General features: G+C 35.9%; 1 protein-coding gene across 3 annotated transcripts in view; it reads right to left on the reverse strand.

Moving 5' to 3' along the window:
- Positions 1 to 15,167, reverse strand: part of CDC40 (cell division cycle 40) — a 56,265-nt gene that overhangs the window by 5,387 nt on the left and 35,711 nt on the right. For all 3 annotated transcript variants that reach the window (XM_036871089.1, XM_036871087.1, XM_036871090.1), the window contains exons 5-13: positions 14,858 to 14,997; positions 13,656 to 13,752; positions 12,186 to 12,325; positions 11,282 to 11,356; positions 8,596 to 8,641; positions 6,390 to 6,491; positions 5,253 to 5,368; positions 4,876 to 5,009; positions 194 to 270 (exon numbers count right to left, since the gene is read on the reverse strand). In XM_036871089.1, the coding sequence (XP_036726984.1) occupies positions 194 to 270; positions 4,876 to 5,009; positions 5,253 to 5,368; positions 6,390 to 6,491; positions 8,596 to 8,641; positions 11,282 to 11,356; positions 12,186 to 12,325; positions 13,656 to 13,752; positions 14,858 to 14,997 (927 nt within the window). The remainder of the gene's footprint in view (positions 1 to 193; positions 271 to 4,875; positions 5,010 to 5,252; positions 5,369 to 6,389; positions 6,492 to 8,595; positions 8,642 to 11,281; positions 11,357 to 12,185; positions 12,326 to 13,655; positions 13,753 to 14,857; positions 14,998 to 15,167) is intronic.

A 15,167-nucleotide genomic window follows, 5' to 3' on the forward strand; every position in this document is an offset into this window, starting at 1 on the left:
TCTTTTATATTTACCTTTTTAAAAAAACAAGAGAATGGGTGAGGTGACTCACACATGAAAACCAGTGATTATTTCTAATACTGAAAAGATTTCCTTATATAAGTATGGCACCGTGACAGACTTCCCCTAGGATGGAATGGCCAAGGCTCTTTTGAAAACAGAGCTCATTTAAAAACACTATCTACTAACTTACCATTTGGAGACAAAGTCACTGCAGGCATTGAGTGCATGCTGGGTTCTGCTATATACTTGAAATCCACAGGGATATCCCTAAAAATTAAAAATAGCATATCAGAATAGTAATTTTTAAAAGTACTTTTAGAAGAATAACCTCTGAAACAAAAGAGATGCTCTTGAAATTATATATTTAATGAACCCTTCATGAAACTTCCTGGAGGAAGGAAAACCACAAAATGACATTCTATTGATTATTATAAAGCTTTTACTTTACAAATGACTTTCCATGATAATTACAAGTGTCAGTGATTTAGTTTTCTATCTCTATTTGATTTAAACTTTGGCCTTTATGTTAAAAAAAAAATCTGTTACTGTAAGTTCTTTAATAATGAACTCATCTAAAAATGTACCATGGTAGGCAGAAGCAAGATGTCTGAGGCAAGCCTACAGGGAAGTATTCTTATTTTACCTGCCAGTCAACCATAACTTGTTACACTGCAAGCAGGTGAGAGTGCTAAAGAGCTTTCAGCAATGCAAGTAGATAGATGGTAGGCAAAGAGGTACAGGGATCTGCAAGCAGGTCGAGCCCATCCAGATGGGTAAGGGATGGGTAAGGTAGATTAAGTGCTTGGTACCTGGACATCTTCTATTTTCAGCTTATTTGTAAAGTATTCCAAATGTGTACAGTGTAGGAGAAAAAGCATTAAAATTTTTTTCTTGTGAGTGATACAAAAGATAAAACAAAAACAACAAAAATCCAAAACTAGTCACCTAAATCTAGACCCATCCAAAATTCTTTTCATTTTTAATATTCTCCATGATAAAAAAATTCCTTACTAATTCTGAAGGATTTTGGTCCTTCAGAGACCATGAGACGTCAGAATTGTTTTTTATAGAGTAATGTGTGGGAAATGTAATCTGATGAATAATACAGACTATAAAGCACCAATTTCAATTTCAAACCATGGTTCAAGTTCAAAGACTTTGATTAATTAGAACAACAATAATAATAATTTCCCTTTTAAGTAAGCATCTTCTCTAACCATCTATCAACCCAGAAGAAGAAGCAAATGATTGGAAAAAACTCTATCAGAGTCTTGGTTAGAGGAAAACGTTTTCAGGTATAACCTGAAGAACAGTATCATTTATCAAATCTCCAACCCTTTATACCTCTAAGGCACCAGTGAGAACTGACATTCAGAATGACCCAAATGTATTGAGAAGAGCCTCAATCTTAAAAAGGTTCAACTACTTTTCCCTTCTCATTATTAGTGGCTGATAATTTTATAACATGAATTTAAAAATAAGAGCATTTTCTAAATTAAGTTAACGATAATTCAGGTGTTCATATCAATCAATGGTTTACTAAAATTTAAACAGATCCCTTACTTCAAGGACTCTTGGTACAGTGAGCTCTGTAACATGAAAAGAATCTGAACACCTGTGAACTTCATAATTGCTAGTAAAAATGGTAGGCATAGTTCTATTTAATAAATATAATACTATATTCTAATTAGAAATTGTAAATCAGCATAATAAGCTAGTAACTTATGTTACAGATAATCTTCAGTCTGGAAATGAGATCATCAAAAAAAACCAAAAAAAAAACCTAACAAAAATCTATGAAATTTTAAAGATAAAAGATAGACATTAGTGCCAACCACTGTAAAATTTTCTTTTAAAAACATTTTAAGAAAAATAAATGCCTTTGGGAGAAAACATGCCTATAATATCTCATGAATTTAGAATTTAGGCAATTAGGATACCACAGGATGCTCAATATCTAATTACAATCTCCTATTCTTCTTTAAAACTGTATAATAGTCTTAGTTTGTATAGTATTGTTTAAGAAAACCAAGGTTCCTTTGGGTGAACCTGGAGGGTGTTATGCTAAGTGAAATAAGTCAGACAAATACTGCATGGTATCACTTATTTGTGCAGTCTTTAAAAAAAAAAAGTCAAACTCATAAAAATAGAGAGTGGAATGGTGGCTGCCAGGGGCTGGGTGGAGGGGTGGGCAGGGAATTAGGCAAAGCTAGTAAAAGGGTACAAACTTTTATCTGTAAGATTAATAAGGTCTGAGGTTCTAGTGTATACACCATGGTGGCTATAGTTGATAATACTGTATTGCATAACTGAAATTTGCTAGGAGAGTAGAACGTAAGTGTTCTCACCAAACAAAAAAGTAAATATGTGAGGTGATAGATATGTTAATTAAGGGTTAATGAATTATTTCACACTGTATATGTATATCAAATCATTATGTTGTACACTTTAAATACATTACAATTTTATTTATACCTCAATAAAACTGGGGAGAAAAAAAGAAAAAGAAAAAAAAAAAATCTTTGGAGTGGCTTCCCTGGTGGTGCAGTGGTTAAGAATCCACCTGCCAATGCAGGGGACACGGGTTCAAGCCCTGGTCTGGGAAGATCTCACTTGCTGCGGAGCAACTAAGCCCGTGTGCCACAACTACTGAGTCTGCGCTCTAGAGCCTGCAAGCCACAACTACTGAGCCTGCATGCCACAACTACTGAAGCCCGCATGCCTAGAGCCCATGCTCCATAACAAGAGAAGCCACCACAATGAGAAGCCGTGCACCACAACAAAGGGTAGCCCCTGCTCGTTGCAAGTAGAGAAAGCCTGCGCGCAGCAATGAAGACCCAACGCAGCCAAAAATAAATAAATAAAATAAGTAAATTTATTAAAAAAAACAAAAAAATCTTTGGAATCAGTTTCATCTGAGTTTGAATTCTGGCTCTTTCGTTTCTCAGTTTCCTTATCTATAAAACAGGAATAGGAAATACACCTATCTCGTAAGATTACTTGCCCATTAAATGAAATAGTTCATGTAAAATACTTAGTGTGCCTGGGACATAGAAAGAGCTCAATAAATGTAACATCATTAATAATCATGACAATGATTTCCTTAGATATTCAGTGCATACCACATGCCAGGCACTGTGCTGGTGTTGAAGACAGATGGAGAGTTTGACTGACACAGTTCTTTCTCTCATGATTAAGAACTTGTCAGGATGCAACAATATAGTTGATGCAAATCAACTATACTTCAAAAAAAAAAAAAGAACTCGTCAGGGAAGAGAACAAATAAGCAAGAACTAAAAAGCTGTGAGAAGCAAAGGGTGTCTGTGGGATGATAGAGAAGATGCCTAATCTCATGTGAGGATTGGTTAGGAAGGCTCTAATAGCAAGTGAGAATTAAACTACAATCTACAGGATGTCATCATTTATAATGACACAGTATCATGAGTCTTAGGAGTATTTCTTAAGCTCTGAGAAGGAAAAAAAAGAAACATGATCATTTAATCAAAATATTTTACTGACCAATGCTCTAATTTAGAAAACATACACAAGTGTTCTAAAAGCCCTGTAATTGGTGCATCATTCAAACATTTACCAATTTCTTTTATACTACTTCACATTTTCAAATGGAGCTGAAAATATCTGATAGAAACACCTGAAAGTTTAAGTATAATCAAACTGTTAAAGTACATAAAACAAAACAGCTATAGGTATGCTAAACTATCTAGCTTGTTGTGCAAATGGTCTAAGGTGGCTCATATAAAATGATATCCTTATCACGTCCTCTGCATGTGCCATCATTTCTGAAGTAGGAGAGATCTTAGTTATAAGATAGTCTCAAACCATGGACATTAAGAATGATGTTAAGACTGTGTATAAAGTACAGTCAACTCTCCATTAATTGGGGGTAATCTGGAGGGGTATACTGGTGATGGGAGAAACTGCAGTTAAATTACATTAAATCTTCAGTTACCCAAACTGTCCTGACAATGGTTAGGGACGTGCTCAGGTCCCCAAACAGACTCAGGAGGAAACTACTGCCTGTAGTTCAAGGCTTCTCACTTCCTACAGCTGAACAACTTCTGGGGGTAGGAAGATAGTTTCTTGTCCCCGCAAGGCTGTAACCACAGTTGAGTTGTGCCTTATAATTGACTATCAAAACAAGCTGGGTTCCAACCAAACATTAACTCTAACAAAAAGATTATTATGCATTGCTTTGAAAATCAACTATAAAACATGGTCTATGATAGATACTTAGTGAAATTAGCTTTAGTATTTCTTGACTTTAGAAAAGTGTTTTTTTCTCTAGGAAAGCAAAATTAAGCAATATATTCTGATTATACTCTACAAGTAAAACATTATGGGCTATGAACAGCAGGACACAAGGGTGATGACATGGGGCAATTTTCAGTACTGAATAATCAAAATGCAGACATTTACAAAATTCAGAGATTTAAAAAATATTTTCTTTGGGTTGGTTCTAATGCTAGGATGTTATGCTCAATCCCTAGCATAAGCAACACAGTCTATACGTGTGTGACCCCTACTTTTCGTCAGTCATTTTGCAAAGATGAATAAGATACCTAATAAAGAATGTAAGATGGCACTATATAAGCTTTTTTACCAGTGCAAGAAAAAGGACTCAAAATACATATTCTTTAGATAGATTATCTAAAGACTATGAAAAGTAGCATGTTTAAATTTTTATTTTCATATTCTGGATACCTAAATAGTTAAACCAGTTTGACTGATAGGCCAGAGATCACAGTTGTGAAAATATTCAGATTGTTGAATATTATCAGGCTTTATCTTTCACTACAAAATTTTAAATTGTTTGCTTTATATTAATTAGATTTTCTACTAATAAAAACTCACCATTCCCAAACTCTTAGGCTCTTATCATCAGATGTGCTCACAAATCTCCTATTCTCATCAACAAAAACAATGGTGTTGACAGCTCCCAAATGCCGATCATATTCCTGTACAATTTCTCCACTTCGAATGTCCCACTGTATATCAAATAAGAGAAATGGCAAAGAGCAGATTTATGAAAACAAAGATCATAACTGTGGAAAATGGAGAAGGAAAAAAGATCTCCAATATCGTGTTTTTATAGATTTACTGCTTCCAAGACTAGAGCATCAGCACTCCCTAGAAGCAGCAAACATTAAACAAGTTAATATTCCTTATTCTAGCCCCTCATACAGTGTAAAGCTCAGGAATCTTAATAAAAATATTGTGAGAAGACTTACTTGCACAATCTTTTTATCAGACATCCCAGCCACAAAGAGATTTTGCTTATCTTCATCAGGATTAAATTTGACACAATAGGGTACTTTTCGGTTTGTAAATCTTGATATACACTGTCCTAAAACCAAAGACCCAAATTAAAGTAGGTAAAATAAATTTGACCATTTAAAGATAACCCTGGGATTAAGATCTAGAGATCATTTGCTAATAAATTTTGAGGAATGGCAACCTGCTTGTTCTTTACTGTAAACTACATTGTTCCTTTTCATGGATTTTTAATGATTAAAAATAGTATATTCAAAAGTAAATCTGTATCATCAATTGCAGAGCAGATAAAGTTCTCCAGGTGATTACAATATGCAGCTAGAGTTGAGGACCACTGCCAAAGAGGTTAAGAGTATGGGCTTTGGCATTACAGAGACCTTGGTTTGAACCCAATTCGACCATTACTAGCTGTGTGACCCTAGAAAAGTTACCTCTTAAGCCTCAGTTTCCTCGTCTATAACAATAACAGTATTTAATCTCATAGTGATATTTTAAGGATTGACCAAGATACTGCAATATAAGCGCTTAGTACAATGCCTGGTAAACAGTGTTCAATAACTATTACCTATTTTCTTTATCCTTAAAACTCAGTAGGATGAAAGACAGTTCTCTAATTATATAAAATTATACTAGCCACAATGTGCTGATGTAATCAATATGTCTGTGAATATATAAAACCAATCTGCCCATGGAAGTTTAGACCTACATTTTAACCAACTGGGGCAGTTAAATTTAATTCTGCTCATCAGGTATTTATTGTGCTTCTATGATGTGCAATGCAGTGTGCTAGGTTATGTAGGGGAACAAAAAGATCAATTAAATAGTCTACGGAAATTTTTAAATTTCCTTGTCTATCAATATATTTGCTTTATAAATTGTAAATATTTGGTGGAAAAGAAATTTCATAGTAAAAGAGCTACTTATATAGCTGAGTTTCAACTCTACAAACATTTTGTGATATTAGCTGATAGTCAATGATATGAGAATCAGCAGTTAGGGAAGGTCCCATTTTACCACAGAAGACCACTCACATTGTTTCATTTAAAAACACTAATTTATAAGGTAAATAGGTGTTAGTATAAGTGAACTCTTACCTGTCTCAGTGTCCCAGAGCTTAAGATACCTGTCATAAGCTGCACTGAGGAACTGTGTTCCTGCAGTATTAAAGCAGATGTCCCTAACAGCTTTACTGTGACCTAAAGGCAGATACAATAGAAATGGAGGTGAGGTGAAGTATGTCCTTTTAAAATATAAGCACCATAAGAGAAAGAGCACTAAACAGTATTTTTCAAGCCACGCTGTGAGTCAAAATCACTGGAACCCCACATGCTGATTTACTGACTCAGAATATGTTATGTGTGGGCTTGGGAATGTAGGTGGTTTTTTTCCCCTTTGAAAAGCTCCTCAGGTGATTCTGATGCATAAAATTTAGGTAAGAACCAAGAGAAAAGATGTAACTTTGTTTTAAAAAGTCTCTCATGCACTCTCTTAATATGTAATACATACAGCTGATGACTAAACAGTCAAAAGAATTTAAGGAAACACAATAGTCCAATTATTGCCAATGAAAGAGAAATGGCTGGTGACGTTTTGAAGGTCCACTCTGAGATTACTTGCCAAGCTGGAAGTGAAAACAAAGTGACCTAAACCTAAAGTTCATGAAAAGTGTGGCCTTTGTTCAATAATTGTCTATTTCTGTGATCACATTCCCAAATATCGTAGAAATGGATTTAGAATCTCAGAGACTAAACCTTTTTGAAAACAAATATTAACTATTATTTAGTTTTAAAATGGCATTTGACAATAAATTAATGTTAAGGTGCTTTCCTTGGAAATCAGTCTTGCCCGACCAGTGAACTCTTCTGAAAGTTACAGGGGCAAATAAAATATGACTAAATGAAAGCAGAAACTTTCCTATTTTTTACCATCCCACCATGACAAAGACTGCCAAGTACAATTGTGCAAAATGTGCATGCCACAAATTGTCAACCGTACCCAGGGGCCCTGAACCACTACCACCAATGACCTCCAGTCACGGCAATCAGGCATTCTTTTGTACAGCAGGAGTCCCAGTCAGAGCTGCTATCATCTTTCTAAGTAGGAAATTTTCAGTTTTCCACTGAAAAACTGCCAGTGCAGGGGAGACAGATGGGGACCAAATCCCCTATGTCGCAGGAGGCATTTTGTTCCCTGTACGCTGCTGAGAGCCTTCCCACAAGTCTTCTTCTGGGCTGCCCTGGCATCTCGGGCAGTATTTATTTGTGCAGTGAGGCCCTAAAATCGTAAGGAAGTACTGCCGAATGGACCCCCACTTAAATCTAAAAACAGAGCCAATATAATTCACACAAATACTGTTTCAATTTGGTACAGTTAAATTTCAAAACATAACTAGCCTTCACACAAAATCTGACAAAGACAATAAACTAGTATCTACCAACAAGGCTAGTCTACCACAAAGCTGTCCTCTTTTTGGCTTTCTTTCCTTCAAGGAATTCTCTCAACCTTATCTCTTTATCTGTTTTTGTTGCCAATTCCCAACCTCTCTGCAAAGCTCAACATCTGGCTATCTAATTGCTTACTGGACATTTTTATCTCAGTATCTCAAAGGCAGCTCAAATTCCATTAGTCTGAAATCTCATCATCTTCCTATGATGAGTAGCACCACCATTCTTCCAGCCACCTTGACAGTCACTCTAGATTCCTGCCTCACTCTTATCACTCATTTGCTAACTAAGTCCCATTGGTTTTAACTCTTGATTGTTTTTCCTCTCTCTCTGCTGCTTTAGTTCAGGCTCTCATTATCTCTAATCCAGACCAATGAAATAACCTTGTAAATCACTTTCTTGCCTCCAGGCCTGCCCCACCAAATCATCCTCCATACTGCCACTGTGATCTCTGTAAACTTCAAATCTGATCACGGTTGCTTTCCTGCAAGAGCAGTTCAGTGGTTGGCTTCCCAAGGCCCCCAGGATAGTCTAAAGGTCTTCCATACTCTGCCCTCCTCTACTGCTTTTCTCCACTGTCATCTCTTACTATATCCCTCACGCTAACAATTCTGAAGTATAAGTGGTTCCCTCAAAGCAGTATGCTTTCTCATTCCACTCTTGCTTTAGCTTCTGCTGCTCTCTCTTCCTAGTTCTTTCTGTCTACATGGGGAGACATACCCCTCCTTCAAGACTCAGCTCAAGTCTATGAAGGCTTTCCTTCATATCAGTGTAGTAAAATTACTGTTAATTTTGTTATCGTAGTTTAAAAAGTCTTTCCAAACAGATTTATAGCCAGAGAGAAAAGAAGTATTACCAATAAATGTTCGCAGACAGCGCCTGTCTCCATAAACCTCCCATAGCTGGAGAAAAAACAACACACAGAAACATTAAATTTAATACAAGACTTTGATAAAATGACAACTATCAATCACTAACAATAGTCGTATGCCAGCTATGTATGTGCATATCTGTGTGTGTACAGGTTATTTAACCAAAGGCATTACATATCATTAAACATATTGTTCAGTGCTGTTAGTGACTTGGACTATTTGGACTACACACATATGCATGTGCACACACATACACACACACTTTAAAACTAAACTCTGAAATCAAGAGAACTTAGATGGAGCTTATACAGGTGGTTTTCATTTTCTTCTTGTTCTTTTCTGTATTTGATATATTTTCTATGATGAAAAGTTTCTACTTATGTAATACTATGAACTACTTTTAAAAGAATTATATGTTATTAAAATGTTATAACATTTTGGTACTGAAAGGTTTTTTTTTTAACTTTTCTGAAGTATTAACTACTATAAAAGCTGTTATGAAAATGATAATCTAAACTAAAATATAACGTTCATAATTCTCATCACATCTAAAGTGAATTAATACAATAGCTTTGAAACTACCTTTATTCTTGCCTGCCTCAAATCCCATCCTTGACAGTGTTGCTAATGATCTAAAATAGAAAGCATTTCCTGGCCACCCAGTGCCTACAGGATAAAGTCTCCGTTCCCATAGCATACCAGGAAAGGACCCCAGGACCTGGTCCTTTGCCTTGATTGTAGTCATTCTATGCCTCTCAGATTTTAGACTCTAGCAGTCACACCACTTGCAGTTTTCAGCACATACCATGCTGATTCATTCTATTTACTCCTCTCAGACATACTCTACTCCCTGTGCCCCTCCCCTGCTTACTTAGTTACCTTCCTATTGAGGTATGCTTCCTCTCTGAAACCAGAATACCTTGCATCTGCCTCTACAATGGTCATTTACATCATAACGAAACGATCACCTTAAGAGCAGGGACAGTGCCTAAACAATTATTTTTTTAATTTTATTTATCTATTTATTTATTTATTTATGATGGCGTTGGGTCTTTGTTGCTGCACGTGGGCTTTCTCTAGTTGCAGTGAGCAGGGCTACTCTTTGTTGCGGTGCGCAGGCTTCTCATTGTGGTGGCTTCTCTTGTTGTGGAGCACAAGCTCTAGGCGTGTGGGCTTCAGTAGTTGTGGCACGTGGGCTCAGCAGTTGTGGCTCACGGGCTTAGTTGCTCTGCGGCATGTGGGATCTTCCCGGACCAGGGCTTGAACCCGTGTCCCCTGCATTGGCAGGAGGATTCTTAACCACTGCGCCACCAGGGAAGCCCCTAAACAATTTTTTATCCTCAGTCCTTTGCACATAATAGACACCTAATAAATGTTTACAGACGTGAACAAATTGAATTCTATGCTTTTCTAACTGGTCAAACAGGAGACCTTAATCTCAATTAACATAGTCTGTATAAACTGCAAGTTAAAGGAAATAAAGCTTTTTCCTCCAAACTGTTGGCCTGTCATTTTAAGCCACTAAGTCGAGGCAAATGCCTAAATGGTTGCTCTCATCAAAAAAAGCTGCCTTTATATATTGTTACTACCCATGAATTATTTACAAAGAATAAAATTTTCATGAGTCAACTTTCCAAGACTCAAGAGTACTATAGGGTTGATATTTATTGACCACTATAATGATCCAGACACAGAAGACATAAAAAAGATAAAAACCATGCTTCCAGATTTAAGTTTTTAAAAGGCTTTCCCATATTCAAATTGACATGTATTGGCAAGTGAGTGTTTCTACCACACACTCTACAGCTGAACATCAACTAAAGTTGGACCTTCCCAAGACTATAAAAAGTGTGAGAAGAGGCTGGGAGCAATTCTGCTACTAGCATTTAGAAGAAAAAGGGTGAATTACATTATCTGCTCTCTAAAAATGGGTTTTCTATCACATGTCCTCTCTACCTTTAAGGTACTAAGGTACAAATTAACTCAGTTACATATCTAAAACCTCTATAAAAATGCATTATTGGTGATTAAATATTTATGTGCCTAAAGCCAAAGTGATTGATTATGTCCTAATCAGCTATCTAAGCTTACAAAGAGCCTAGCCAAGGGCTTCCCTGGTGGCGCAGTGGTTAGGAATCCACCTGCCAATGCAGGGGACACGCTTTCGCGCATGAGGATCCCACATGCCGCGGAGCAACTAAGCCTGTGCACCACAACTGCTGAGCCTGTGCTCTAGAGCCCGTGAGCCACAACTACTGAGCCTGTGTGCCACAACTACTGAAGCCCGTGCACCTAGAGCCCGTGTTCCGCAACAAGAGAAGCCTCCGCAATGAGAAGCCCGCGCACCGCAACGAAGAGTAGCCCCCGCTCACTTCAACTTGAGAAGGCCTGCGCGTAGCAACAAAGACCTAACGTGGCCAAAAAATAAATAATAAATAAAATTTTAAAAAAATCTTAAAAAAAAAAAAAGAGCCTAGCCAATTGGACCACAAAGCCGTATCTGAATCAGCGTGTCTGGAAGCAGTTCATAAACTGCTGCATTCACAGGGCTTAAGAGAAAATAATTAGCCTCTAATTGCCTAACAAACCCAGATTTATCTATAATTAACCGAATAGATTTAACCAAAGCACTAGCTTTGTAGCGCTCCTACTCTGTTACTGAAAACTCACCTTAATTTTACAGTCCATGGAACAAGACAGCAACAAATGGCCGGAGAGGGGAAACAATCTGACTGCACTGACGCCCTGTAAAAAGGAATTAAAATTATCAGTCAGAAGCATTTGAAATCTCAGCTAAAATTAAACAGAAGGGAAAGACAGTGTATTTTTAAGCCACCTAATTTACTATTTTTCTTCATTCTAAAAATCATACCCTAGAATAACCTTTGTTAGTATTCTAAGAGCAGCCCTTTGGACGCTAAGCTCTTTACAAGATTTTTTTTTAACTTTCATTACCGACTTCCTCACCCAAGGGAATTCTTAGTCAATCATGTTACTAATGCCCTCACTCCTCTTCCTTCTTTTACTCAGTACCTTTGCTCTTTGCTAAGAGCTGGAAATTATCAGTTGGAACAGTGCAGATGACAAAGAATATTAACATCAAAATTTTCAAGTGTCTTGTCTCTGCATTAGTTTAAGAATATCATAGTGTATAAACCAGGGAGCATCTAATCTTCTTTGAAGTGTGATAACTCTAATTGCTAAGGTAAAATTACTGAGGCTTTTGTGCTAGTACCAGCCCATTACTCACTGACTTGGTGCCCAAGAGGAAGAATATTATGGCAGGAACTTGGAGGCGAAGGCCTGGGCTACCATAAGGGGACAGGACACCGAATCATGAATGCTTATGTCATGGCCCAATCAGATGACCTTGAAGACTGAGTATTCACTTGTGACTCATATGTGTTGGTACCGCCAGAGTCTGACTCTGGTTTATCTTCAATTTGACCTCCCTGTTCTATCTTGACTTCTCTACATCTTTATTAGAAATATTGAATGTCCCACATCAATAGCTGAAAATTTATGTTGGTGTCACTGTTACATTACAACAAACAAAAACAACCAATTTGCTTACCTTTGTGTGTCCGGACCACACATGAATTTGTTTTTTGGGAAGATAACACTTCTCAGGTGGCACAGGTGACCGCAGATTAACACCAACATCCTGAGGTATGTGAAGATAGGACCTGCCTTGATAGTCATACATTTCTTTAACTGAAACAAGAAGGCAAAAGAAAGCAGTGAACAAATAAAAGCCACAGTCATGAAATCTACATTCTTAAAATGATAACAAACATTTTATTCATAGGGATATCATTGCGTATCAAGGTTTTGGTAATAATACTCTGATGATGTTAAGACCAAGAGTCAGCTAAAATTTAACTGCCTGAAATCATAGCTATTATTTACAATTAGTGGTAGTATTTTAGAATCCCTAAATATCGAGAGAATATCAGACCTTTAAATAAGCTCTGACTTCCTTAATCCAGTTACACATTTTAGCGGCATATACAAAGACTCCACTGCAGTACAATTACAGCGAGAGAAGGAAAGATAATACTTGGGCCTTGTGAGTCATTGGCAAAGAATCAAAAGCAAAACAGGATAAGAAGGAAGTTAAAACAAAACAAAAATATATCAACTACCCTTTTCCCTGCTTTCCTCCTTTATGTCCTTCCAGGTTCTTTTTCCAGTCTCTTTTCTACTTTCAACCCAGATTTTACAATAAAGTCACATGTGAGAATTAAATGACATAGTATATATAAAGCATTTAGTAGCAGGCTGCACAGAGTAAGTACTCAATAAATATTGGCTGTTATTGTTATTATGGCTACAAGCACCACAGTACTAAATAGACTCCTTGGAGATAAAACTGGAGCTTGAGAAGCTAAACGTGACCTCGTGAAACCTATATATTTGATAAGTGATATAACATTAGAATAATCAGTACTATCAGAACTGAATTCTTCTTTTAGTCTGGTAGTCACTACATAATTTCCCCAATATAACTAGTTACTAATGAACCAGGTAGAGTTTAGAATATAATTTATTTTGGTGAATATGCATTTCCTTCTACAAATCAAAGTAAGTATGAGAATCTTAATCTCCAATACACTTATATGAAAAACAAAGTTTATTCTTTTAAAGTGTAATTTAGTAACAGTTATGAACTGTGATCATACCTGGAGAATATTTGGCTTGGGTTAAAAACAAAAGGTTAAAATGACTGGGGGACTAGTTATACATCAAAAAGAGTCAACTTTATCTTAGGAAAGAACAGACTGTGAACCATAATCTCCTTTATCTACCTTTAAAAAAAATTCATTAGCACTTCAAAAGAAATCATCTGTGGCTATCTCTTTAATTAGAATATAGAAGAGGTCTGCTATAATTTCTTTGGGATGCAAATTGTCCAATATAATTCTTAATAAAATGAACTCTAGCAGCTGATTAGTAAAGGCAATACATATATTATGTGAACAGAGAACAGAGTAAATATCTGAAAGTTTACCATAAAAATGAGGAGGCATAAAAAATATATTACCATGTAAGATTGTCTTTTCCTCTCCAGGTTTCTCTTCTTCCTGTTTGCCTTTTTTCTGCCTCTTTGCTGTAATTTCATCCAATTCTTTTTGTTCTTCCTAAGAAATTAAGGAGTGAACTTTTAAAATGGATGTTCTAGAACCCCATCCTGGCCAACATTGGTCATAAATTCTTTATAATGAGGCACACTTTTTTGGTGAGGCAATAGCCGCAAGTATGTTTCCCAGGGTAACAATCTCAACTCTTTGGCAGATTACAAAATGGCATTAAACACACAGTGGGTACTAGTTAATACTTCTAAACTCATTGTATACAAAACCCATCCTTCTGGAACACCTAGAAAGTAATTTGATGTATTATGCTAATTATGTAAGTGAAAAGATGAGGCAATTAGAAAATCTAGTACCAGAAAAGACAGTGAATTTTAGTAGATGATGTTCTTCTTCAGTAAACAGCTTTTAATAGTCATAAGGATATAAGCAGTGACTACAGATTTGTGACACAACTTTTGTGGGAGAAGCAGTAAAAGGAAGGTGGGGTAGTAGTAAATCCTTATAATAACTGAGAAGTCAAAATAAATAAAGAGCAGCATATATGTATTACTGAGATAATTGGATGTGAGATACAGCTAGAATGTAAGCTTCATGAGGATGCGATTTTCTTAATCTTTTCCACTGCTATATCCCTAAGATCTAGAACAGTGACTGGCTCATAGAGACAGTAGGATTAGGAGGTGGAGAGGGGCAAGTAGGGTTTTATAGTTTTACTTTATAAACTTCATAATATTATGAAAAAAAATAGACATACTATTTTGTTAAAATTTTTAAATAAATTAATAAATAAAACCCATCATGAATTCTAAAATCATAGAAAGGCTGATTCTGTAATTACTATCTGAATATCTGGTATCAGAAAATCAGCCACCATGGCACCTTAATAGTATTATCAAGGTGATTTTTATTAAAAATTGTTCAATATTGTATTTTAATTAAAAAGTATGGAAGATAATAAATCAGAAAAATATAAACAAAAATTATTCCAAAGAAAAACAAAGGAATTATTGTATTTTCTCAATCAACTAAGGCAGAGAAATTCTGAAGAGTCATTTGGTTCTCTAAAGAAACCTCAAGTTTATTAATATAGGTATCCTTCATAGAGACACAGCAGACACCTGAATTGGCAATGGAAAACATCACAGCTTACTTCTGAAGGTTTGGCTACATCTTTTTCATCCACATATTTTGCCCATGGTCCCAAGAAACCATCAATGTTAGATGCATCATTTTCTTTGAATTTTTTCCTCTTTTCTATTTTCTTCTGACCAGTTTCAAACACTGTTAAACCTATATTAAAAACAAAAAAGCAGAGATCATAAATATGGATATTTTCTAAAGAAACAGCAATATATATATTTATATAGATTTATAAACACAAAATATTTAAAACACAAAATGAAACCTACATGAATCCAGATACACCAACTCATGCTATATAAAAAGAGACTCAACCTTCT

Source organism: Balaenoptera musculus, chromosome 12, assembly GCF_009873245.2.
Source record: "Balaenoptera musculus isolate JJ_BM4_2016_0621 chromosome 12, mBalMus1.pri.v3, whole genome shotgun sequence".
In the NCBI taxonomy this organism is placed as follows: domain Eukaryota; kingdom Metazoa; phylum Chordata; class Mammalia; order Artiodactyla; family Balaenopteridae; genus Balaenoptera; species Balaenoptera musculus.